Here is a 24,448-nt window from a genome sequence, read left to right on the forward strand (position 1 = left end):
GCCACCCCGAGTCCCAGGCCTGGGCACCCCATGGTTTGGACAGCTGCGGAGCTCGCTGTTTGTTCCCCAGGCCTGGCTCATATGAAGCGGCACCAGGTAACCGGCTAAGGGGTGCCCCTCCGCCGTCGCTCGTGGTCCCTGGCAGCCAAACGTCCGGGCGCCGAGCGAGCCCACTGGAGTCCCGCGGGCCCTCGGTCTCCGACTTCGGTCACGCCTGGCCAGGAGCGCCCGAGGCTCGCAGGCACGAGCCAGCGGCTCCAGGCAAACCTCCGTGGGGCCGCCGGGCCTGCCTTCGCAGCGTCGGCGCCCGGGGCGGGCCGGGAGGGTAGAGGCTCGGGGAGGTCGGGTTGGGGGGCGACAGCATCCATGCTCGCGGGTCCGGCCGAGGCGGGGCGCCCGGACGCCCTCCCCAGCGCGCCCGCCGGCGGCGGCGGTGGCGGCGGCGGCAATCCCGGCTCTTGGCACCGCGCCTGGCGGCTGGCCCAGCGCGAGGAGTGGCTTCCAGGAAGCGGGCGGAGGAGCGTTCCAGCCGAGTCTCGCCGTCGCCGCGGCCCCGCGCGCTCCGAGCGGCCCGGGCCGGCCCTGCCCCCGCTCTCCCGCACCCCGGGGCCCCCTGCTCGGGCCGAGGGCGCGGGGCGGGCGCCGGGCGCGCTGTGCACTTGCCGGGCGGTGCAGGTGGCGGCGCGCGCCCTCCGCCTCTGGGTCTGGGCCAGCGCTGCGCTCCGCGCGCCCGGAGGGGCGGGAGAGGCGGGGCGGCCCCCGTCCCAGCCCCATTTAACTTCGCGGCGGCGGCGGCGCCGCGGGCTGGAGGCCGGCGTCGGGGAAGGTCCTACTCTCGGATTCCGCACGAGGTGTGGACGCGGCCGTCTCTGTTGCCCCTCTCCAGCGCGCGCCTAACCCGCGCGTCTTGGACCGCACGTCCCGGACGCTCCTGCGGCGCAAGGTGGGTGCTGCGGGCTCGGCACAGGGGGCGAGGAAAGGCTCTCCCCGGGGGAGTAAGATGTGAGCAGGGGCGTCTAAGCAGGGTTGAGGACTCCGAGAGGGAGGAGGGGACTGCGCGGGCCCCCGGGGGCTCCGGGACGGGGGCGCTCGCCACGGCGTGGGGACCTCTCTGGGGGCACGCTCCCTGGGGTCCTGGAGGGTTCGGGGAGAGACATTCCGGGCTCTGCGCGGGCAGAGGGGCGCTCCTGATTGTGGGGCGACTCCAGAGGGCTGGGGGTGTTCAGGTGTGGGGGGTTTCTGGGAAGAAAACGGGCTGACGGCAGCTCATAGCCTTGAGCGTCGGGAAGTCTGGCAGGTTGGCAAGTGGGTCGCGAGCGCCGAGAGCGCCAAGGGCCGAAGCGACGCGCCCGCCGTGGAAAGTGGGTGCCGGGGGAGCGGCGCGCGGCGGGTCGTCGGAGGCGCGCGCGCCAGGACCGCTGGTGCCGGCGAGCGAGGGGCGCGCGGTTCCAGGGACCCGCACTGGCCGCCTCCCTGCAGCCCAGAGTCGCCGCCTCAGGTCGGAAACAGCAGCACATTTGCGGATCGCATTAGGCCAGGCCCTTAATGCTTTCTCCAGATGGAGAGAAGCCACCGACCCGCCCCCGGACACCGGCTCCGCCAAGGCGCCCGCGAGGCGAAGCGAGAGGCGAGTGTGACCTCGGCTTTTCCAGTCTCACTCGAAGTGATTTCCCTGCAAATTGTCGGGAGAACTCTGAAGAACTTCCCCCAGCCCTCCTTGGCTCAGAGGGCCTCTGCTGGTTCGCCCTCACCTGCTTTTAGGAGATTGTGGTCGGCTGGCTCTGAGGCTTCCAGCCTTCCTTAACTCTGCCTGCAGGTCTGGGGCTCCAGGGCGAACGGTGTCATCTCCTGGGGAAGGCTTTCCGGTCCTAGAATGGTCACTATCTTGCTGCGTGACCTTAGGCAGGTCCCATCCCCTCTCTGGCCTGGCATAGTTGGCCTGAGTCTCATTTTGGCCTGAAGTGGCAGAAGCTGGCAGGTGCCCTAAGCCTTGGCTGCATGCTGGCTTCCTGAGTCGGGTGCCAGTAGCCACACCCTGCTGCTGACAGATGGACTGGGAAGTGGCTGGTGCAGAGATGTCTCAGCTTCTGCAGGGCTGCAGGTGAGGGCTGCACACTGGAGGCGAGTCTAGCTGCCTTCCTGACCTTGAGGCGAACCCATCCTAAAGATAGCCCTGGACAGCCTGTACCCTGGAGTGGGTAGCCCCATCCTGGACCAGTGCAGACCTTTCAAAGATGTTGTATGGGGTTCAGGGCCCCTCCCTCTGATTGGTCTGTTAAATCATGGGTGCTGCTACTGGAGTCAGAGCTGGTTGGAAACTAACTCCTCTTTTGTGGGCTACAGGTGAGACCCCCAGCATCCGGGACCCCATGGCTTCCTGGAAGAGCCCCTGCTGGCTGCTGATGTGGATGGTCTTCACGCACTCTGCCCTTCTGCAGGTAATAGGGAGGGGAGAGGAACGGGAGGCAGACACCTGTTTACTGAGGAGCGTTATTCCAGATCACCTAAGATGTGCTATTGTTACGGTTAATCCTATGCCAAAGAGAATCTGTTTTTGTCTCTTACCTCCAGCAAAGGGTATTTCTGGTTGCTTTAGCTGTAAGGATGGTCCAGTTGCTTGAGTCCTCTCTGAGTCCTGAGCAGGGCCTTGTTGCCGCTGTGCAGACTCTGCACCAGTGATGACCAGGGTTGTGATGGACCCTGTCTTTTCAGTCTCGAATGGCTGTCAGCATGTGCCTAGAAGAGACTGGACTCCTGGAGGCCAGGACACGAGGGATGGGCAGAGCCCAGGTTCTGGCCTTTGCTCAGCCACTGAATAAGTATTCTGAGTTTATGTTTATCAACACATATCATACAATTTTACAGTTTTTTATTTAGACTCTTGTCCTTCCCACCAGCCTGGGGGGGGGGGTACCCAGCTCATGCACTGCATCCTCATTTGCTGACAGGGCAGACTGAAACAAAGGAGTGAAGCTAGCATTGCCTGTGAGACAATAGGGAATGGTGGAGACAGTGGCAAAGACGCTGGTACATGCTCCATCTATTAAGAGCAGCCTCTACTCAACTCTAGCTGATCTCTGCCAAGTGAGAATGCAAACCCAGGATTGCTAGATCTTCCTGTTTTTCAGGATAGCTGGATCATCCAGATTTCCTATGATCGCTCAGTTTTTAAAGCACTTAAAGCCAGACAAATATGTCTGTAGCCTGGGTTCAGCCAAGCCACTTGTAGTCCTCAATCTAAAGGCGCAGAGCACATCTGAGTCAGTGTTGTGTCCCGAGGCTCTGCCCGTCCAGTGCCTTGTGTGACTTAGAATGTGCTAGCCCTTGTGGCATCTTGTGTGATTGAGAGCAAGGCCACCCCTTCCTGCAGACGTAATTTCGCAGACACTTGGCTTGGTGGCCAGGGTACCCTCAGGGTCTAGCAGAGGGCCTGGCAGTCAGTACGGGCTTGAAGGTCTGTTAAATGGGCACGCATGTGCGTATAAAGGGCTATGCCCTGGGGTGGGTTGATGTGACTGCTCTGTCCCTCATTTCACTCTCCTGTCCTTAGTGTTTCAAAGGCCTCTTTCAGCTCCAAAGCCCCAAGATTTTTGTGACTCATGCAGGACTAGTTAGTGATGTACATCTTTTCCGTCGTTACCCATTTTATTGATGCTGCCATCATCACATTCTAATAGATATCTTCTGTTAGAACAAAAGTTAAGTGTTTTCACAGTGATTTTAGGGTTTTTCTGGTCAGCGAGGTGTTGTGTTGTGGTAAAAGGATGGAGACCTGTTTTTCCATCCTATCAGCTGATCTGAGACGGGCTCTCAGAGCCTCAGAGATTTGTTCCTGGTCAAATGGGGCTGAGGCTTCAAAGTCCAGGGTTTTGGTTTATCTTCTTTCACCCCATAAAATTTAAAAGTGCTTTGAGACAGTCTGTTGACCTTTGGCCAAGGGTGGTGTGTGCCCAGCTTGGATCACTCACTGACCTCTTTTGGATTTTTCCATATCTTTGTGGCTCTGGCAGTGTTGTTTCCGTGTATCAGGCAGCGTGCACACAAGGTCGTGAAAGGAGATTGCAGGCCAGCAGTCTTGATCAGCCACACCATCCGCTGTTCGAATCCCAGCTCTACCACTTCTTTACCTGTCACCCAACGGTCTCTGCGTCTCAGTTTCCACATCTGCAGAGAGGGGGCGTCTGCCTCATAGACTTGTTTGCAAAAGTGAATCGTTGGGAACTGGAAAAAGTAACTAGCAGAACCAAGCAAAAGCAGTGTCTGGCACAAAGTAACTGCACAGTAAATGTTAGAGCTCTGTTGTTGCCATTGCTTGTTAATATTAACAGTTGGAAACAAACCTGGTGCCTGTAATTCTGCTGTGGGACTGTAGGGGGAACTCAGGAGGCATCAGCTGAGGAGAGAAGATGCTGCAGAGACTGGAAGGAGGTGGGGCCTAATCTTCTCTGGGCAGTTACTGCAGGTGTCACTGTCATTGGCCAGGGCAGTCATACCACAGGCCCCAGAAGCCTATTCTGATAAAGAGTAGGTCAGGCCTGGGGCCCTGCCCATGGGTTGGACGCTTGGTTATCTCCCTGAGGTCATCATGGGTTTGATTCAAAGCTGCCCCTCTGAGGTATCTTGGGATTTTGGTGTTGGGGGGCCCTTAAGGTGTTCTTCAGTCCCTCCCTTTGCCTTATAAGTGCTGCCACCAAGTGGCTGGTAGAGAATTAATAGTCCTGTGAGGCTGAGCCGCGGGGACCGTGGGATGCGCCAACTAATTTTATAAAAGCTAGATTCTCTTTATTAAATCAGCTAAAACTGAAACTCTAATATTCCCTGACTGCAAGTAATTGTGATAGATTGCAGGGCAAGCCATGAGGTCGGCTGGCTGGTGTTTTTCTGACTCGTTCTTGACCGCTTCTGGAGGAGCTCACTGTTTCCCTCACCCAGACGGCTGCAAAGGCCGCCCATCTTCCCATCTCACAGGCCCTGGAAGCTTCCCGATGCTCTGGGCCCTCTCCTTAGGGACCCCGATCTTCCCTCATCGAGGAACAGCTGCTACGGTTCCAACTGTCTCTTCCAGCCTTCTTCTTTGAGAAGTCTTGACTCAGTGGGGTATAAACACGGAGCCAACCGCCAGCTCCAACCGTGCTTTGTCAAATCCATTCCATTTCCATCTTTAATGAAATCTTGGGCACATTCATTTTCATTTGTTAGAAGTCCCGTCCAACTTAAAATTTCCATTCCCCACTTGATTTAAACCTCACCTTCCTTCTGTCTAGTCTAGGCTCGACACGTGGCTCTGGGTCCCTGAAGTGGGGTCATGCTGTGGTCCAGTCTCTTCTCACCTCAGCCGGTGGTGAGGCCTGGTTCTGGGTACTTCTTCCTTTTCAGTATTCCGGGTCCAGCTTTCCTGGGGTTGGAAACAAGGAGAGGGGGCAGGGAGAAGGGCAAACAGCTCTTTGCTTAACGGGATGCCTCTCTCTGGTAGTTGCTGCTGCCTCTCCGGCTCTGCCTGACCCTTCTGCCCTCTGGGTCACACATGTGAGCTCTTCAGAGGGCTCCGCAGGACCCACCTTTCCTGTAGCAGGAGGGCCAGCTCTGGCTTGCCTCCTGCTGCTGGGGTCTTCTTGTCTAGCAGGCAGCCCTGTTGGGTGGGGTGCTGGCAGGATGGCTTAAACCCAGCTGCCTTTGGTGTCACCCACTAGATCTATAGGAAAGGCACACCTCCTTGCTGTGCAGACAGTGGGGGTATAGCGTTCTCCAGCGCTGCCTCCTCCCTCTGTCCTGCCAACTCCCTTCGGTTCTCCATTCCTCGCTCTGGCAGGCCCAGGGGCAGATCCACAGATCCAATCTAAGCAGATGTCTGTCTGGGGAGTGGAGCACCAGTCTCCCCTTGCAGGTGCTCCTGTCTCTATGAGTGATTCTTGTTTTCTTCAATGCATCTCAGTCTTCCTCCTTAGAGACCTGGGAGGGAGGGAGGTGGTGGCTGGTTATAAAGGTCTTGTCATTCCCCTTCTTGGAGAGCTGTAAGGGAGATGTCCGCCTTACATTGGTAGCTCTCTGTAGAGTATGGGGTACTTATTTCCTTCTCGTCGTCAGCTTTGGCCCCTGTAATCCAGTGTTTTAGCATTGGGAAAGGTCCCATTGAAGATGTGGATGCTAAAATTAGACATGTTGGCTCTAGCCTTGGGCTAATGCTAGTCTTGGCGGGAGTTCTGCCCGCAGTGGTTCTGATTCCAGCAGTTCTGGTCTGATGTTTTAAGTATTGTTGTTTTAGGCGGTTCTGGTCTCAGTGGTTCTCTCTGGTGTTGTTTCTGGTCTTAGTCAATCATTCTGGTTTCATCAGTTCTGGTATTGAGGGTGGTTCTGGTTTCAGTGATTCTGGATATTTTGGTGGTCCTGGTCTTGATGGCATTTTTGTCTCGGTGACTGTCAACTTGCTGGAGGCTCTGGTATCAGCAGTTCTTGTCTTGGGGTTGGCCCTGGCCCGGGGCAGTTCTCCCCCTCTGACACCACAGACATTCATCCCAAACTTTAGCATTCACTCAATCTCCTTTAAATCAGGAAGCAGAATCCAAGCTCGGTGGTTGTTGTGAGGTTCAGAAATGCTCCGTCTCCTCCAAGCCATTCTTCTGACCCAGGAGAAGGGGGGTGGCAGACTCAATCCAAGATGGTAGCGTGTGAACTGGGTCGTACACGAGCAATGGTTAGAGGTCCACAAACACTTGTATTGACCCTTTGCAATAGCTTCTTATGATACCAATTAATTCACGGTGGGATCTTTTTTTTTTTTTCCATCCTTTTCATCTGTTTCTCTCTTTACTCTCATATGCACGATCTCTGTATTTTCTGCCCATCCTTCCTCAGGACTCCCCAGCCAAGTTCTGTGGCACTTTTCCTGCTGTTCCCTATCCAAAGAGGAGGTTTAAGAGAATGACAGTTAGTTGATTGAGCTCATTGCCAATGCTTGACATTCCATGTCTAGAGGCACTGGCTTCTAGCAGATAAATTATGCAAATAAAACATTTAAATTGTAGAAAAATAGGAGACAGATCAATGAAAAGGAAAATCAAAATAAAAAATTTGCCTTATCACCCAGATAAGTATTAACAATTTCATGTATAATGTTCCAGACTTTTACTGTGCATAAATATGATGTAAATCTATGTGTATGTTTTGATAAATGGGATCATGCTGAACGTGCTATTTTAGACGTCATTTTTTCCAGAGAGCATATCGCGAACATCTTTCCATGTCAATGCATATACGACTGTGTTTTCATTTGTAACGGCTGTGTTCATTGTACTAATGGGTATACCACAATACCGTAATTTGCTTACACACGTTATTTCTTCCCTGGATATTTAGGTTGTTTCCAGGACGGTTTGTTCACTTGTGTCTGCTGTCAGCCACCTGTAATAAACGTCTTATGCTCACTTATTTGAATATTTCCTTAGAATAACGTTTTCTTGATGGAATGTGCTCTACTAAACAGTTGATACATGGTGCGGCTTTCCTCCTCTTCACCCTGTTTTATTCTGGGTACAGTTTTTCCAGAACTCTGGCTTTTATGTCATAAATGTACTTCCTGTGTGACCTCATCCTCTTAGTGATTTTGGATGCAGATTCCAAGCTGTCTTGACACTGATGACGGAGTCTGAGCAGAAAGACCTGAGCTTGGCCTGGAGGCCGACTCCACTTTATGACCAGATTGTCCCCAAGGCCTGCAGCTTCTGGATGGAGTCATGGATAGGTCGGGGGGGAGAGCGGATGCGAGTGCTCACCATGTTTGTCTGCCGCGTCTGCGTTCTTTCCTCCTCTCTGGCGATGGAATGCCATCTCAGGCTCTTTCTTTGGTTCATCTCTGGCTCTTTTTAAAAGCTACTCAGTTCCAGAATTCTGCCCTCTGCCCTCTTCTTCCTATCTCCATATGCTCCTCCCAGGCAGCCTTTAGTCACTCTCTCCAGAGACTTCTGCCTGGGGTTTATCACAAGGGACCCAGGTCTCCTAATGATTCTGGCTTTCAAATTTGGGCTTTTTTGTTGTTCTCTTCAAATAGGATTATATATATACACTGAAAAGACAAAATGTCCATTATTTTATTTTAACTGTTAAATGTAAACATTGAAAATAAAACACAATTTTGATAACTCTGTTTTGGTTCATCTTTCTTTCTTATTTTTTAACTTGAGGACCTCTCTGAAATGGCAGAGGCCCAGTATCTCTGAGAGGCTTCTCTCTGCCTCTGCGATGAGCTGCAGATCAGTCCATCCATGAGCTACTGCCCACCTCCACCAGGAGACTCCTTGGGGGCCTCAAACACAATACTTAAACGAAGTCCTCACTGCCTACCTGGCTCTCTCCCAGTGCCTGCATTCTCCATCATCTAGTCATTCGAGCCAGAATCCTGGGATCACTCTAGATGCCTTCTTCTCTGTTGCCCCTGCCCTCTACCCATTCATCCTCTAACTTCCATTGTTCCATCCCAGAAATGTCTCTTAAATCGGCTTCCTCCTCTCTGTTTCTGTTGACACAATATGTTTGAACAGTAGGGTACATGGTGGTGTGGGGTATGAAATAACAGTGAACAAAGATAGTTTGTGGCTACACCGGGGAGGAACTTGATGAGCATGCTGAATGAATAAATAATAAAGAGGACTTTATTCAGTGGGCAGCATGGAGTCCTGGGGGCGTTGATCAGGAGGTGATGGGAGGCACTGTTAAGACTCCCTTGGACCACTGGGGGCACACTTGAGCAAAGGATACTTGGGAGGCCACTGGCTGATAATGATAAGAATGAGATCTTCTACTCAGTCTCCAAGAGTGCTTGGGTGGGGAGTTAGTTCTAGATAAGAGGATATGAATATGGAAACCATTTTAGAACCTGAAGGAGTAGGACTTGACCAGTGATTGAATGGGGTTGAGAGAGAGGGAAGAATTGAAGATTCTGTCAGGTTTTGAACAAGTTTTAGGGGAAACCTGAAAGTGAAAATTCACCCTGATCTTATGAAATGGTTGGTTATGTTTGGAGGAGTAGATTCAGGGGGAGATGCGGAAGGTGAGGCACTGAATAAAGGACGTGTATAATGCTCTTTGAGAGCGAGACAGCATCATTAGAAAGGTTTTTCTAGCAAAGCGAACACTGCAGTATATACGTACTCCAAAGGGAAGCAGCCGGGAGAGAGGGAGAGGTTAAAGACACGAGAGGAAAAAACCAATTATATGTAATTGTTTCATAACAGAAAAAAAGTAGGCAGTGTTCCCCCACAGCATTGCTAATGGATCTTAAAGTACCAAAGCTAACATCTTATGGAAACCACATTTCAAGGTTTATGATTGTGATTGCTCTCAGTTTATTTTTACAAAGATGCTAATTTCCATAAATAGCATGGAAGCATAGAGCTATTTCCTCTCCAAGTATTTTGTGCAATTACTTTCTGGAATTTGTCAGCACTGAACAGCTCCAGCCAACGTGTGCTATAAATTATTGTGGTCAAATACTCAGAAATGCATTTGTTCTCCAAGGCTTCACTTATAAATATAATAGTATTTTATTTTGAAAATAATTTTAAAAAAGGAAGGATAACACTATTTTATTAATAAAAACTCATTTCCAGTAAAGTTTCTTTAAATTCTCTTCACTCTGTCTTTTGAAATTTCCATTGTGTTTTTTTTCTTGATTTAAAAACATAAAACATTTCTATAAGAAAATGTGGAAAACACAGGAAAGGACAAAGATGAAAAAAGTCACCTTTAATTCTACCAATTTTTAGGATTTTGTTGTATATATTTCTAATATTCTTCTTAGAATATTAACATAAATATATATCTTTTAAAAAGTGATTATACTTTTGGTTATAGCTTTTTAAAGATTTACAAATGTGAGGAATATTTCTATGTCATTAAATTTTTTTTTTTTGACACCTGAGTTAACATCTGTTGCCAATCTTATTTTTTTTCTTCTTTTTCTTCTTCTCCCCAAAGCCCCCCAGTATATAGTTGTATATTTTTGTTGTGGGTCCTTCTAGTTGTGGCATGTGGGGTGCCGCCTCAGCATCGCTTCATGAGCCGTGCCATGTCCACACCCAGGATCCGAGCTGGCCAAACCCTGGACCGCCAAAGTGGAGCCCGCGAACTTAACCACTCAGACATGGGGCCGACCCCAAATTTTTTGATAATATTTAATGTCTTCATGGTATTGCATCATTTGGACATGCTATATTTTATTAACTAATTCTTTACTACTGAACACTTAAGTTGATCAGTTTTTTGCTGCTGCAGATAATGCTACCATAAATACGCTTGCAGATCCTTCTTTGCTCACATTTGTGGTTATTTTCTTTGAATACATTTCTAGAAAAATGTATTTGTTGAGGCATAATTTTTGGATCAAAAGTTCTGTGCAGTTTTAAGCCCTTTGATTTATACTATCAAGTTGCCTTTCAGAAAGCTTCTTTCATTGTGTACTCTCACTTTGGAATAGTTGGCATATAAGATTTAAGGAAATCTAAGTAGTGAGAGATTCTGAAAAACACTTTGGGGCCATTTATATTACTGTTTTTGTGTTTGGTCTCCTTAAGACATTAGAAATAGAATAAGAGATTTTATCTTCATATTTTTGCCTATTTTTCTATTGATAATTTCTTATTATTGTAAGTGCTCTTTATATATAAGGAAGAATAACCTTTTGTCTTTAATATGTTGCAAGTAATTTTTCCATTTTGTGATTAATATTTTGTTTTTATTTATGTTTTTGGTATACTGACATTTAAAATTTTCAAGTAGTCTGCTCTAGGAGTCTCTTAATTTAAGATTTCTCTGCCTTTGCATCATGCTTAGAAATAATCTCATGTTGAGAGAAAACGTATGTCTCTCTATGTTTTCGTCTAGTTTATATTTCTTCTTAAACCTTATAATTTTTATTTTAGAATATATTTAGTCAGTTAATCTGTCAGTCTCTTCCTGTGCTAATTGATACCATGCTTTTAAAGTTACTGTAGCTTTGTAACATGTTTGATGTCTACGAAGGCAAGACCCCTCTTCATTACTGTAGTTTTCACTAGTCCAGAAGGTCTTTAAAATTATTTGGTCAAGTTCCAAGAACCAAAATCCTGTTGTTTTAAATGGCCCATGGCATAATGGAGGGGTAACAAGAGTTCCTTCCCTCAAAACTACATAAAACAAAATAACAAACAACAACAAAGCGAACAAAGTGTGTCTCCAAAGAAACAAGGAGCTGGCACCAGCCCCAAACACAAACTCCCAAGTCCTTTTTCTGAGTGAGACAGGATCCTGAAGGCTGGTGTGTGTCTCCTTGGGTTGTGAGCTGGGCAGAGACTTCCCTAAGGATGTCTGTCACGAATTGTATCTATTTAATAAACTTTTGGTAAGAGTTGTGAAACTGTGGGGCTCTGATGGGACTCGAAAGAAGTGGGTGTTATCCCCAAAGAGACCTAGTTTGACTCCAAAAATGGCAAAGGATAGAGAGTCGAAGGGGAAAATTGTTGACACAGAGCTTGTGTCGTCTAGGTGCATAATGTGACCTCTTACAGAGGGAGACGGCTGAAATGGGTAACTTTCCAGAGCGAAGAGCTGTGGATGACGGGCTTTCTGCACAACCTCAGTGACTTCTGAATGTTGGCAAAAAAGGGAAGATGTGACCCTAGACAAAAAGAAAGAGCATATTTACTAAGAGCGTATTTAGCCAGACAACAATGCAGAATTGAAGCAATGGACTACTCTAGTTCTTTCTGTCTTATAGCTCACATCCTCTTCAGGCTCTTCCTCAGCAAACAACTGACCCCCTGGAAACAGCAAAAATAAACACAATGGAATAAGCATTGGGGACGTGCGAGACAGAATGGGTATTCTACAAGATAAAATATAAGACAAAGAAACAAATGATTGTAGAAAAGTGATAACAAAGGAGAACAAAGGAGATCAAACATATGTATAATTAATATTTCTTACAAAGAACAGAAAAAATTCAACAATGTATTGAAAGAAGACTTTTCTCATTGTTTTTCTTCAGGTCTTTTTTAAATACTGATTCTGTCACTCTCTGGCTAATCTGATCTTTTTCCCGTGTGGGTGCCTTGCTTTGTCTGCTATGATGCTTACATGGTTTCTTCTTTATTCTGAAGTCCATTTATCTGGACGTGATGTAAATAATTTTATGTAAATAATTTTTTTATCTTCATCAGTGTGTGTGTGTGTTTTCCAGGAAGGATTTTTAGATCTGGTCTTCAAATCTGTAATGTTTTTGTTGTTTATTTTGCCATTCTTTAAGCTCACTTTTTGTTGTTAAAATATTTTCTTTAAACTCTTGTATTTCTACCCAAGCTTTTTAAAATAGAGATCAGGTTGTCTATAATCTATTTGTGACTGTTTCTTTTGCATAATTTATTTAGCGATACGTGTTCACTGACTGCATTGTGCTTATGTTTCTTTCTATTTTTAAAAATGTGTATGCATTTATCTTGTGAGGATTCTGTTCTGATAGGGATTATTTTTTTAATGGTGCTCTGCTCCATGTGTCTGTAATCCTCCTTGGTTAGACCAGCAGGCCATCCAGGGTATATTCTTCTCTTGTTGATGACAGAGACGCATGAGCACAAGTCCAAATGCATGAGTCTTCCATGTGCCTTTTGCTTGTGTCATTTCTGCTAACATCCCATTGGCCAAAGGAACTCACATAGCTGAAGCCATAGTCAGAGGGTAAGGAAGTACCCTTACTTAGTATGAGGCCAGAGCAAGTTATATGGCCAAGTCTCAAATCATTGAGGTAGGCAAGTATGCTCTTCCCATCCAGATTATGGGTGTGTGTGGGGGGGAGGGGGCAGGGGGGTTTGGGGGTAAGGGGAGGGAATGAATATTTTCGAATAATAGTCTAATCTAATCTGGCAAAGCCAGGCTTTTCATGGAGGCAGTATGGCTCTGGAGAGCATGCTTTCCTCACTACACTCACACCTTCATTGTAAACTACTATACTGAGTTGGGAAGGTCAACACTAATAAGAAATTGCAGCCAAGTCTGACTTCATGATGTAAAGCCAGCTTTACCTTGTGAGATGGATGTTCACATAAGATAGGGAGGTTGTGATACCGTCCATACTATTTTACTCATAATTTTACTTCTAATCCTAAACCTTAATCTGTAGCAAGCAGAAATCTAGAAATTGATCCTCTCAACCCCCTAGTTCAGTGTTACGTGAACTTTTTGACTGTGACCCACAGGAAGAAGTACATTTTACATCATGACTCAATGCACGCACGTGTACATGTATTCATATTCCTGGAACAAAAGGTTCCAGAAACAATGCTTGTCCTTTCCATGAGCGATTCACAGTGATAGTTCCTTTTTTATCCATTCCATTCCAATTGATTCCATGAAAACATGGCTGGTTAAGACCTAATAAGTTAATTTCAAGACCCACTAATGGGCTGTGTTTGTAGTTTGAAAAGACTACAATTCTTTGACTCCTTTCACGTGTATTGATTTTCCTTCTCTGATATTTGGCTGGAGGGAGGGGGTTGATGAATGAGACTCCTTGCACAACTCCCAGATTCCCGTTGCCCCTCACCTAGTGTAGCTCTGCTCTCCTGGGGTGGTGTGTCCCCTACCGAGCCGACCGTTGCCAGTGGTGCACACGTAAAGTTATGATTCCCAGCATGCTTGGTTATCTGGGTTCTTCAGAGCTATCTAGATGATCCTATTCTTTTACTCCTCTGACTGCTAACATGATGAGTCATATTAATAAGTTTCCTAATATTGAATCATCCTTGTGTTCCTGGCATTAACTGTACTTGGCCATGATATATTGTCTTTTTAATATTCAGCTGGATCTGGTTTGCAGATATTTTGTTGAAAAGTACTACATCTGTATTCATAAGTAGTGTTGGTTAGTGCTATATTTTTCCTGTTTCTATATCAAGATTTTTGTTAACTTCATAAAATGGGTTGGAACATTTTCCATCATTTTTCCTTTTTCTGGATCAGTTTAAATATCACAGGAATAGCTCGTTCCTTGAAGGTTTGAAAGAACTTGAGAGTGAAATAAATAGGGCACAGAGCCTTTTTAGGGGAGTCGTTTGTTGACAGCTTTTTTAACTTTTAATACGATTATTGAATTATTCGGGTTTTCCCCTGCTTCTTTAATCAAGTTTGGTAATTTACCTTTTCCTAGAAACCTTCTATTTCATCAAAATTTGAAATTGTTTTGGGACAGAGCAAAGGGGAGTATTTTGTAATTTTTCAAAAAGGTTTTTATTATTTTATGTCTGATTTATTTTTTCTTCAGAGAATGCCCCCTTTGAAGTTTTAAGTTTTGAAACTTTCAATTTGGAAGCGCTCGATTTCATGAATGTTGCAAGGATGCCTGACATCTTAACATTTCTCTAAATCTCCGGGATGCCTGACAAACTGTATTCTCTGTATGAGGGAATGTTGTGTTTCTGGCTCCTCTCTGTCTTCCCTGGTTGTATGTACTCTTTGCTCACTTGCACACTAATTCCTGTTTAGTCCTAGCAAAGAGCAGCCTATATCTTTTTTCTTGTCTCCTACTGATCTTTCTCCTCAGGAGCCCATTTTCCACTGAGTACTTGTCCAGCTATTTGGTATATGGAGGTGGTTCTGTCCTAAAGAGGAATGAGGGGCCCACGTTGGGTAGGACTGAATTCTGCTTCCCCCTTTGCCGATCTTGCCTCTGGGTTGTTTTTTACTTTTTCTGATATTATCAATAATGAAATCTTCAACATCTTTGTACACGAGTATTTTGCTTTGTCGCCGAGTTGTGCCAGTTCACACTCTCATTGTATACTGAGAGAGGGCCCCCCTCACCATAGACGCACCAGCATTTGATATCATTAAAAATGCTGTCAGTTTAATAGCAGTCTAGACATTTTAAACTCTGTTACCCTTAAGTCCAGACAGAACTGACCGCCCTGGTTATCAGAGCGGGGAATTCTGAGGGTGGGTGTGACTCACTTAGGGGTACATTTTAAGCTATGCTGTAAAATGGATAAGCGGCGAGTCTATAATTCATGAAAAGAGAGACCCATACATGTTAAAGTCCAAAAATAAGGTACCGGTAAGTGGGGAGGAAATAATTACAAGCAAAACTTGCTGGTACTCGTTGGGATCTGGGAGACGGGCCCTCAGGTGAGTTTGTAAAGGAGAAGGCACTTTCAGAGTCTCTCTCTGGGGTGCAGGCAGGGCCTGTGAAGACCTGCTTGATTTGGGTCTCTGTGAGGCTGGGGGATGCTCTGCCCACTTGCTGGGACTGAAGATTGAAGCTGGTGGTGGAAAGAAGCCAGCCTGAATGTGGGGGGCATGGCTGTCCCTCTGGAGAAAGGGGTGCCTATTTGTTGGCCGTTGTTTGTGGTCATCCTTTGCTCAGGCTGAGAGAGAAGAGAAGGGGAGACCTGTGGATGGGCAGAATGAAGCAGGTCCAGTGTCCTGGGGCTGCTCAAACCCAATTGCTTTCAGTGCAGACATTTCACACTTAGAATACAGAGCCTCCTTTCCATGGAGCAGCAGTCAGGGGAACAGCAGAAACTAATACTCCCCCTGCACGGCCCTCTGATGGAAGCAGACCCTGCCGGACCCTGTCAGGCCTTTGCCTCACTCCTCAGGACAGGCTTTGTGGCCTTACCTCTTGGAGGTGGTGCAGTGGCTTTGAGCTGACCTTTGAGCCCTCCATCCCATCCTTGGGAGGTCCCATCCTTGGGAGGTCCGGCATGTGGCAGGCATCATTGCTCACAACTTCGGGGGTGGAGCACTGGTGCTGCACTCTCGGTAAACACCTTCTGGGATGCATTAGCAGCTTCCACTGTTAGAGCCAGGAAAGCATTTGGTGCAGGAGCAGGGAAGGAAAGCACAGGGTGGCAGGTGGCCATGCTCTGGCAGGGTCTGGCAGGCCCTGACCTGAGAAGGCTGTTCACCTGGGTGATGCCTGCTGTGTACCTGGCTGATGCCTGGTAGATCCTTAGCAATGTACTTAGCAACCAGACACTTTAAAAAACAACTGAAAGATTTGAGTTGGGGGGTGGGGAAGAGCTCAACCCATGTTATGGAAAGATCCAGCTACAGTTTATTACATAGCTAATTGATAAAGCTAATTGATAGGCACATACACATACATGTGCACAGACAGCAACACAGATGGTATGCTGATTCGACTCTCAGTCCTTCCTCAGTGGGGCACTGGTAAATCCCTTGAGTGTGACTGGACAAGTGGCTTCATTACTGATTTTTTTCTATGTTGTCTGCTGATCCTCTTTGATGCCCACCCCAGGGCACAAGGTGTTTCCATTAAGCCTTGGCTCCCAAGGTTCTTCCATGGCTAGCCCTTGGGTGGTGTCCTGGGTAGATGTTAACAGTTTTTTCCACCTAGGAATAACCAAGGGAAGCTCCTTCTTCAAAAGGCACCTGGTGCACGGGACATGGGCATCTTTCTTTAATTGTCATATGGAAGTACTCACTGAGCTCAGCGCTCTGTTCTGTAACATAGACTGTGGGATTAGCACATAAACCTGAGATACAATTAACAAATCCATTGACTGACAATCCCTGATGAGGTCAAGAAAGAAGGTGATCTTAGCGGAAACTAATGCAGGACTAGAGTCTGCAGTGAAAGTGGAAAGGGAGTCCTCATCTGTGTGCAGCATTTAGAATTCCTAGATTCTTCTCTCTTCTCTCTTTGATGGTAAGGTGAGTGTATACACAGGAGTTTTAGCTTCTTGGGTATGTTAGAATTCCCTCGATGGGATATGTGATTTGCAAATATTTTCTCCTGATCTATAACTTGATTTTTATACTATAACTAGAACAAAAGTTTTAAATTTTGATAAAGTCCAATTTATCAACTTTTTCTATTTGTGGATCGTGGTTTTTGGTGTCATGGCTGAGAACTCTTTGCCTAGGTCCTGAAGATTTTCTCCAGGGTTTTGTTCTAAAAGTTTTATTGTTTTACATTATGTTTAAATTTGTGATCCATTTTGAGTTGATTTTTCTATAAGGTGTGGAGTTAAAGTTGAGTGACTTTTGCCTACGGATGTCCAGTTGCTCCAGCATCATTCGTTGAGAAGACTATCTTTCCTTCGTTGAATTACTGTTGCTCCTTTGTCAAAAATCAATTGGGAATACTTCTGCGCATCTATTTCCAGACTCTCTATTTTGTTCCATTGATCTACGTGTTTATCCCTCCTCCAATACCACACCACCTTTATTGCTGTAGCTATAGTAAGTATTAAAATTGAGGACAGTGATTCCTCCCTCTTTATTCTTTGTCAAAATTGTTTTAGCTATTCCAGTTCCTTTGCATTTTCATATAAATTTTTGAATAAGCTTATCTCTATGTACCAAAGCCTTGCTGGAATTTTGATAGGAATTGTGTTAAATGTATAGATCAATTTAGGGGAGGATTAATATCTTTACTATGTTGTCTTCCAATCCGTGAACATGGTCTGTCTCTTTATTATTTAGATTTATTTTGGCTTCTTATGTAAGCGTTTTTTAAAAAATTCTGACCATGTCTTGTTAGATTTGTATCTCAGTATTTTGTCTTTTTTGGAGTGGTTGTAAATGGTATTGGGTTTTTCATTTCATTATCCATGTGTTAGTTGTTAATACAGAGAAATACAATTGATTTTTGTGTATTGCTCTTGTACCCTGCAACCTTCTAAACTCTTGTACTGATTCTAAGAGTTTTTTGGTAGATGTCTTGGAATTCTCTACATAGACCATATACAATGTAAGACCTAAAAGTAAGGCCCAGTGTTATGTGTTGCCTTGACATCTGGTGAAACCAGGAGGGCCTTGACTGGCCTAGCTGCAAATTCCCCTCCCCACTCTGCTCCCGTGGATATGGTCTGCTGGACAAACAAGCTTCCTTATCAAGGGGGCCAGGCAGAGTTCCTGCTTATCCCTGAGTGGTGGGTCTCAGTTCCCTGAAGCCTGCAGAATTACTCAAACAAGCCAATGACATCCTCCTGAAGGAGCCAGAGGTCACCTCACCCTCTTGATACTACAAAGCCTTCGTCCCTTGTCCCTGCTTGTTGACTCTGTTCCCAAGTGCAGCCCTCCTGTGGCCCTGCATGGCCTGTGGTGTCCTCTTCCCCCGGGCTCTGGGTATATATGATTAATAAACTGTTGTCTATCTCATCTCCAGTGCCAGGTATCATGTATGTGGCCATTCCTGTAACTGTAAAGTGGAAATCCCTTCCTCATGAATGGTGTAAATAGGATGTGATTAAACACATAATTATGTCCTCCACAAATAAGGATAATTTTATTTCTTCCTTTTTGATCTGTATGCTTTTGTTCTCTTTTGTTGCCTTATTCTGCTGGCTGTCACTTACAGTACTGTGTTGAATAAAAGTGATGAGGGTCGACATCCTTGCCTTATTCCTGATCTCATGAGAAAACGTTCAGCCTTTCACCATTAAGTGCGAGGTTGCCTGTAGATCATTGTTCTTCATCAAGTTGAGGAAGTTCCCCTCTATGCCTAGTTGGCTGAGAATTTTTATCATGAATGAGTGCTTAATTTTGTCAAATGCTTTTTTCTACATCAGTTGATAAGATCTTGTGATTTATCTTTTTTACTCTGTTGATCTGACATATTACTCTGATTGATTTTCAAATAACGACATAGCCTTACATCCATAGTATAAACCCCTCTTGGTCAGGGTGTATCATTCTTTTTATATATATTGCTGAATTTTGCTTGCTGATGTTTTGTTGAGAATTTTTACATCTAAATTCATGAGAGGTATTCATCTTCAGTTTTCTATTTTTGGACTGTCTCTGTCTGATTTTGATATCCAGGTAATACTGTCTTCATAAAATGAGTTGAGAAGTGTCTCTCCTCTTCTGTTTTCTGGAACAGATTGTGTAGAATTGGTGTTAATTCTTTAAATGTTTGGTAGAATTCTCCAGTGGAACCATGGGATCCTGGAGCTTTCTTATTCAACAGATTTTAAACTATGAACTCAATTTCCATAGTAGTTATAGCACTATTCAGATTATCTTTTTTATATTGGGTGAATTTTGATTGTTAGTTTTTCAAGGAATTGGTCTGTTTTGTCTAAATTGTTGAATTGATGCATGTAGACTGGTTTTCTGTATTTCTTTGTTATCCTTTTAAAGACTGCAGTGTCTGAAGTGACATCCTGTTTCATTCCCAATATTGGTAATTTGTGTTGTCTCTCTTTTATTCTTTATCAGTTTTACTTGCTTTTTTTCTTTGTCAGTTTATTGGTTTGTTGATCTTTTCAAAGAATCAGCTTTTTCTGTCATTGATTTCCTTTATTGTTTTTCTGTTTTCTATTTCAGTGATTTCTGCTCTTTATTATTTTCATCCTTCTGGTTGCTTTGGTTCTTTTTTTCTATTTGTTTTCTATTTTCTTGGGGTGGAATTAGATTATCAATTTGAGATCTTTTCCTTTTTTCTAATGTAAGCATTTAGTGTTATAAATTTCTCTTTCTGTAACTTGTTTTGCCATATTCCACAAAATTTGATAGTGTTTTACTTTCTTGTTCATTCATTTCTTTGAATTTTTTAATTTCCTTTGAGCAGTTCTCTTTGACCCATGAATTATTTAGAAATATGTTACTTAGTTTCTCTTTGGAGAATTTCCTGTTATCTTTCTGTTACTGATTTCTAGTTTGATTCTGTTATGGTCAGAGAACACACTGTATGATTTCAGTTCTTTTAAATTTGTTGTGGTTTGTTTTATGTCCAAAAATGTGGTCTGTCTTGGTGAGTGTCCCAAGGGCACTTGAATAGAGTGTGTGTTCTGCTGTGGTTGGGCAGAGTGTTCTTTAAATGCCAATTAGATTTTGTTGGTTGATGATATTGTTTAGTTCTTTTATATCTTTGCTGGTTTTCTATCTAGTTATCAATCAATTACAGAGAGTAGTGTTGAAATCCCCAACCATAATTGTAGATTTGTCTATTTTTCCTTTCAACTTTGTCAGTTTTTGCTTCAAGCATTTTGAAGCTCTGTTGTTTGGTGCGTATGCATTAGTGTTCCTATGTTTTCTTGGTAGAAGGTTCCTCTATGTCCCTGGTAATTTTTTTGCTCTGAAGTTTACCTTATTGCTTTAATATAGCCACTCCTTTAAAAAATTACTGTTAAATATACTATTAGCATAATACATATTTTTATATATTTTTCTTTTACCTTCATATTCTTTCACTTTCCACCTGCCTATATCATTATATCTGAACTGAGTTTTTATAGTAAGCATATATTTGAGTTGTGTTTTTTTTTTTTTAATCCATTCTGCCAGTCTCCATCTGGAGTATGGTGTATTCAGTGTATTTTGACCATTAACATTTAAAGTCATTATTGCTATGTTATAATTATATGTTATAATTGTTATAGTTATACGTTATAATATGTAGGGCTTTAGCCTGCCGTTTGATTATTTTTTTCTGTTTCTCATTCCTCCGTTTCCCTTTTATTGCCTTCCTCTGTGTTACTTGAACAGTTTTTAGAATTCCATGTTGCTTATCTGTAGAGGTTTCTAATCTCCCTCTTTTCTCCCCCACCCTCTTGGGGTTGTGCTGTCTTATCACAGTCACTTTGAGTGAAGTGTAGAAACCGTACATCCATTTAAGTTCTTTTACCCTTCCCCCTTTTTATTATGATAACTATCTTAAATATGTTCTTTTCATACATCAAATACCACATCAGATGATATAATTTTTGTTTCAATTGTCAAACATTTTTTTTAACTCATTAAGAGAAGGATATTCTATTCTCTTTACTCCTCTTTTTACCCATTACCTTTTTCTTTCTTCCTTCTTGAAGTTCCAAGCCTCCTTCTGCTGTCATTTCCTTTCCTTTTGGAGCACTTCTTTTATCTTCTCTTTAAGGGTGAGTCTCCTGGTAACAAATTCTTAGTTTTCCTTCATCTGAGAATGTCTTGATTTCCCCTTTATTCCTGAAGGGAATCTTTGCTGAGAATAGAATTCTGGTCTCAATCTTCTTTGATTTCAGCACTTGGAACCTATGCTATTTCTTTCTGGCCTCTGTGGTTTCAGGTGAGAAATCCACTGTTGTTCATTTCTCTTTAGCCGATTTTTAGATTTTTGTTTGTTTTTAGATTTCAGGTGTTTGATTATGGCGTGTCGTCTTGTGTTTTCCTTTGGGGTTATTCTGTTTAGGCATTCAGATTCTTGAATCTTTGGTTGAAAGCTTTTCCCCAAATTGGGAAATTTTCAGCCATTATTTCTTCAAATAATTTTTTCAACTCTACGCTATTTTTCTTCTTTTTGTCTCTGAGGGCACAAATGTCATATCTTTGGTTATTGTTGCATAAGTCCCTGATGCTCTGTTAATTTTATTTTCAGACTATTTTCTCTCTGTTGTTCAGACTGAGTAGTTGTTCTTGCTCTTCCTTCAAGTTTACTGACCTGTCATCTCGGCATACTAAGAAACTGCATCCAGTGAGTTCTTAAAAAATTAAATTTTTAAAGAAAATTTAAAATTTTTGTTGTAGTTTTAATTCTGTGATTTCTATTTGTTTATTTTCTGTGTCTTCTATTTCTTTTCTGACATCTTCAATTTCTTCCTTTGTTTTGAGAGTATTCATAATTGGTCATTGAAGCATTTTTATGATGGCTGCTTTAAAATCCTCGTCAGATAATTTGAACATCTGAGTCATCTCAGTGGTAACATCTATTGATCCTCTTTTCTCATTTAAGTTGTGATTTTCCTGGTTCTGGTTTAACAAGTGATTTTTAAATTGTATTCTAAATATTTTGGGTATTACGTTACGAGACCCTGGATCCTACTTAAATCTGTCTTCTGTTTTAGCAGTCAGCCTGTTTAGATTAGTGCGCAGGTCCTTGACTGCATTTGTGGGCCGCAATTATAATGTCAGTTTAATTTTTAGAGCCTTTGCAGTGGTATTCTGGTCTGCTTCGTTTATGCACAGTGGTCACCCATGATGTGCTTCAGTTCCCAAACCTTCTACACGGTTAATTCTGGGCAGTTTCATATGTGGTTGGTTAAGGGTTTGCTTAGAACTTTATAAGCAAGCTTCAAGATTCCCTTTTTCCAGCTCCCTCCCCTCCAAGCTCTGTACGTACCCTCCCCAGCCTTCTTCTTCGGAGGAAGAGGAGTGCCACCTGCCACTGCTGAGTGGGGGTGGCACTCCAGGCTACCCACATGGTCACAGCAGATATGGTACAGCACTGGGGACATGGGCTACCCACTATCCCTGTGTTGGGGGCGGGAGTCCAGGATTCCCACTTGGTCTTTACTGACACTGTGCCATCAGCTAGGGGAGGGAAGCATCCTCCAGACTGTCCACTACCATTCACTGGGGACTGAAAGTCCAGGCTCTCCACTCGTTCTCCGCTGGCACTGCTGCTGTTGGTGCTGGGGCATTCATGCTGTTTGCTTAGGGTAAAGTGGTTATTGTCAGAAATGCTTCTGTCCTGCTGGGCTGTCACTTGGTCCTTTGGCTATAGAAAGCAGGCTTTTGTTTGTTTGTTTGTTTCCACTTGTTGGCATTTCTGTGTTGTAGTTTTCTATCACCCAGTCCAGAATTTGTGGAATATAAAAGGAAAACCCGGGGAACCCACCACTATCTTGTTCCTCAAGTCCTGAGTTCTCTAACCAGTCTGGTCTCTTCTTTCTGAGTCTTAATAATTGTTTGATGCATTATGTCCAAGGTTTTTAGTGACACTTAGCAGGCGAGAGTAGGGAGACATGAGTCTACACCATTTTGTCCATAATCCAACATTCTTTTCTTTTCTTTTTGGGAAATTCAATACTTCCACTAGGATATGACCAGGTTGTGATTTTGATCTCTCCGTTTTAGCTGTTTTCTTTGGATTGGGGATGTTTTCTTTTAGTATATCTTTAAATATTTTTTTTCTGTTCCAGTTTTTCTGTTCTATTCCTTAAGAACATGAATTATCCATATGAGATCTCCATTCTCTGTCCTCCTTGTGTATCATCCCCTCTTAGAATTCTTGTATTTTCCTTTTATAATTCTCATGCTTGTCTGCTACTTCACTGACTCTTAATTTTCTATAACATAATTTCTGCTCCTTATTCTTTCTAATGCTTTAAGACATTATTTCCTTACATTGCTTCCTATGCCAACTCCTTTTTCATTGAAAACTGTTGTCTTGTCAACTCTTCTTTCTTATCTTGCTTCTCAAAGTCCATGCTCACTTTCATTTCCTTAAGCATTCAAAGGATATGCTATCTAAAATTTGGTTTCCTAGAGTAAAACTTTTTTTCCAAAAATTTATCTCTTGCATGTTACGTTATTTCTTTTAATCCTGAAGATGCTTGTAGTTTCCAAGTTGGTTTTACTCTGTTGACTTGTCCTTGAATGAGCATTCGCAATGGCCACATCACCATATGCATTATTCCAAAAATGAGGGAGGCACATTTTTCTTGGTATCAGTCAGGATAGGCTGGATCATGCTGTAGTAACATTCAAAAAATTTCAGTGGCGTACTACATAGTGGAATTTTTCTCATTCATTTGCACATCTGTCACATTTCTCCTCAGTGCTGTTGTCATCTGAAACATTGCTGTTTGCCACTGCAGAGGAAAATAGAAAGTGTGGCATGTTGGGCACTGGTTCTTCGAAGCTTCTGAATAGAAGTGACACATATCACTCACATTTTGTTAGCCAAAGCAAGACACATGGCCACACCTAACTTCAAAGGAGTGGCAATGTGCACTCCCACCATCGATCCAAGAGGAGAACTGGAAATATTTAGGAAACAGCACTAACGGCCACCATAGTTTCCCCCATTGTTTGCCTGTGTACCCATAAATCCATCTTAAAGAGTGTCACGATGGATCCGGGATTATTTAAGCAAGTACCTGCCAGCCTGGCCATATCAGTAGTTACAGCTGCCATCCATCTGATTGGTCAATGCCTGTGCCTTAGTGGTTCTTAAATACTTTAAATATCATTCTTGATCATATTGTGTTGTTTTATTGCAACTTTATTCATCCAGGACCCTAAAGGGCTGATTGTGGGAGCTGGGTCATGGCCCCATCTACAGGCTCATTTTGGTGTGGCCACTTGCTTTCCCAGCTGCCTTTGACTGCTGTTGGTCCATGGAAGAGAGAAACTTCAAGTGGAGTTGTTCCTTTCTCCCTGTTCTTTGTCATGGTCTCCAACTGCCAACTGTCCACATCTAGAAGTTCTTCTAGAATTTCATTTACTTACTCCTGTGAATCACTTTCTTAAGAATGGACGTTTAAAAATCCACCCTAGTGACTTTTTCTTTATCTGGTCCTGCCTGTACGTGATCTGGCAAAAAAAAAAAAAAAAAAAAACCTTAGAATTTGTATCATATGGTTGGCATCATTTCAAAACTCTTAGGCAAAACTATTGATATTCCCACGTTCTGTGTTGGGTGTTTTTTGGTCATTTGGGACAGTTTCTGGGTACAGGGACTCAGTTACCTCAGTTACCT

The 24,448-nt window shown here is 44.0% G+C and overlaps 1 protein-coding gene across 1 annotated transcript in view; it reads left to right on the plus strand.

Annotated features, from left to right (window-relative positions):
• The first annotated feature begins 587 nt into the window (after positions 1–587).
• Positions 588–24,448, plus strand: part of ADAMTSL3 (ADAMTS like 3) — a 312,372-nt gene continuing 288,511 nt past the window's right edge. The window contains exons 1-2 of the mRNA XM_046655289.1: positions 588–943; positions 2,344–2,438. Of these exons, the coding sequence (XP_046511245.1) occupies positions 2,370–2,438 (69 nt within the window). The 5' untranslated portion in view covers positions 588–943; positions 2,344–2,369. The remainder of the gene's footprint in view (positions 944–2,343; positions 2,439–24,448) is intronic.

The sequence above is a fragment of the Equus quagga genome, chromosome 2 (genome assembly GCF_021613505.1).
Source record: "Equus quagga isolate Etosha38 chromosome 2, UCLA_HA_Equagga_1.0, whole genome shotgun sequence".
NCBI lineage: Eukaryota > Metazoa > Chordata > Mammalia > Perissodactyla > Equidae > Equus > Equus quagga.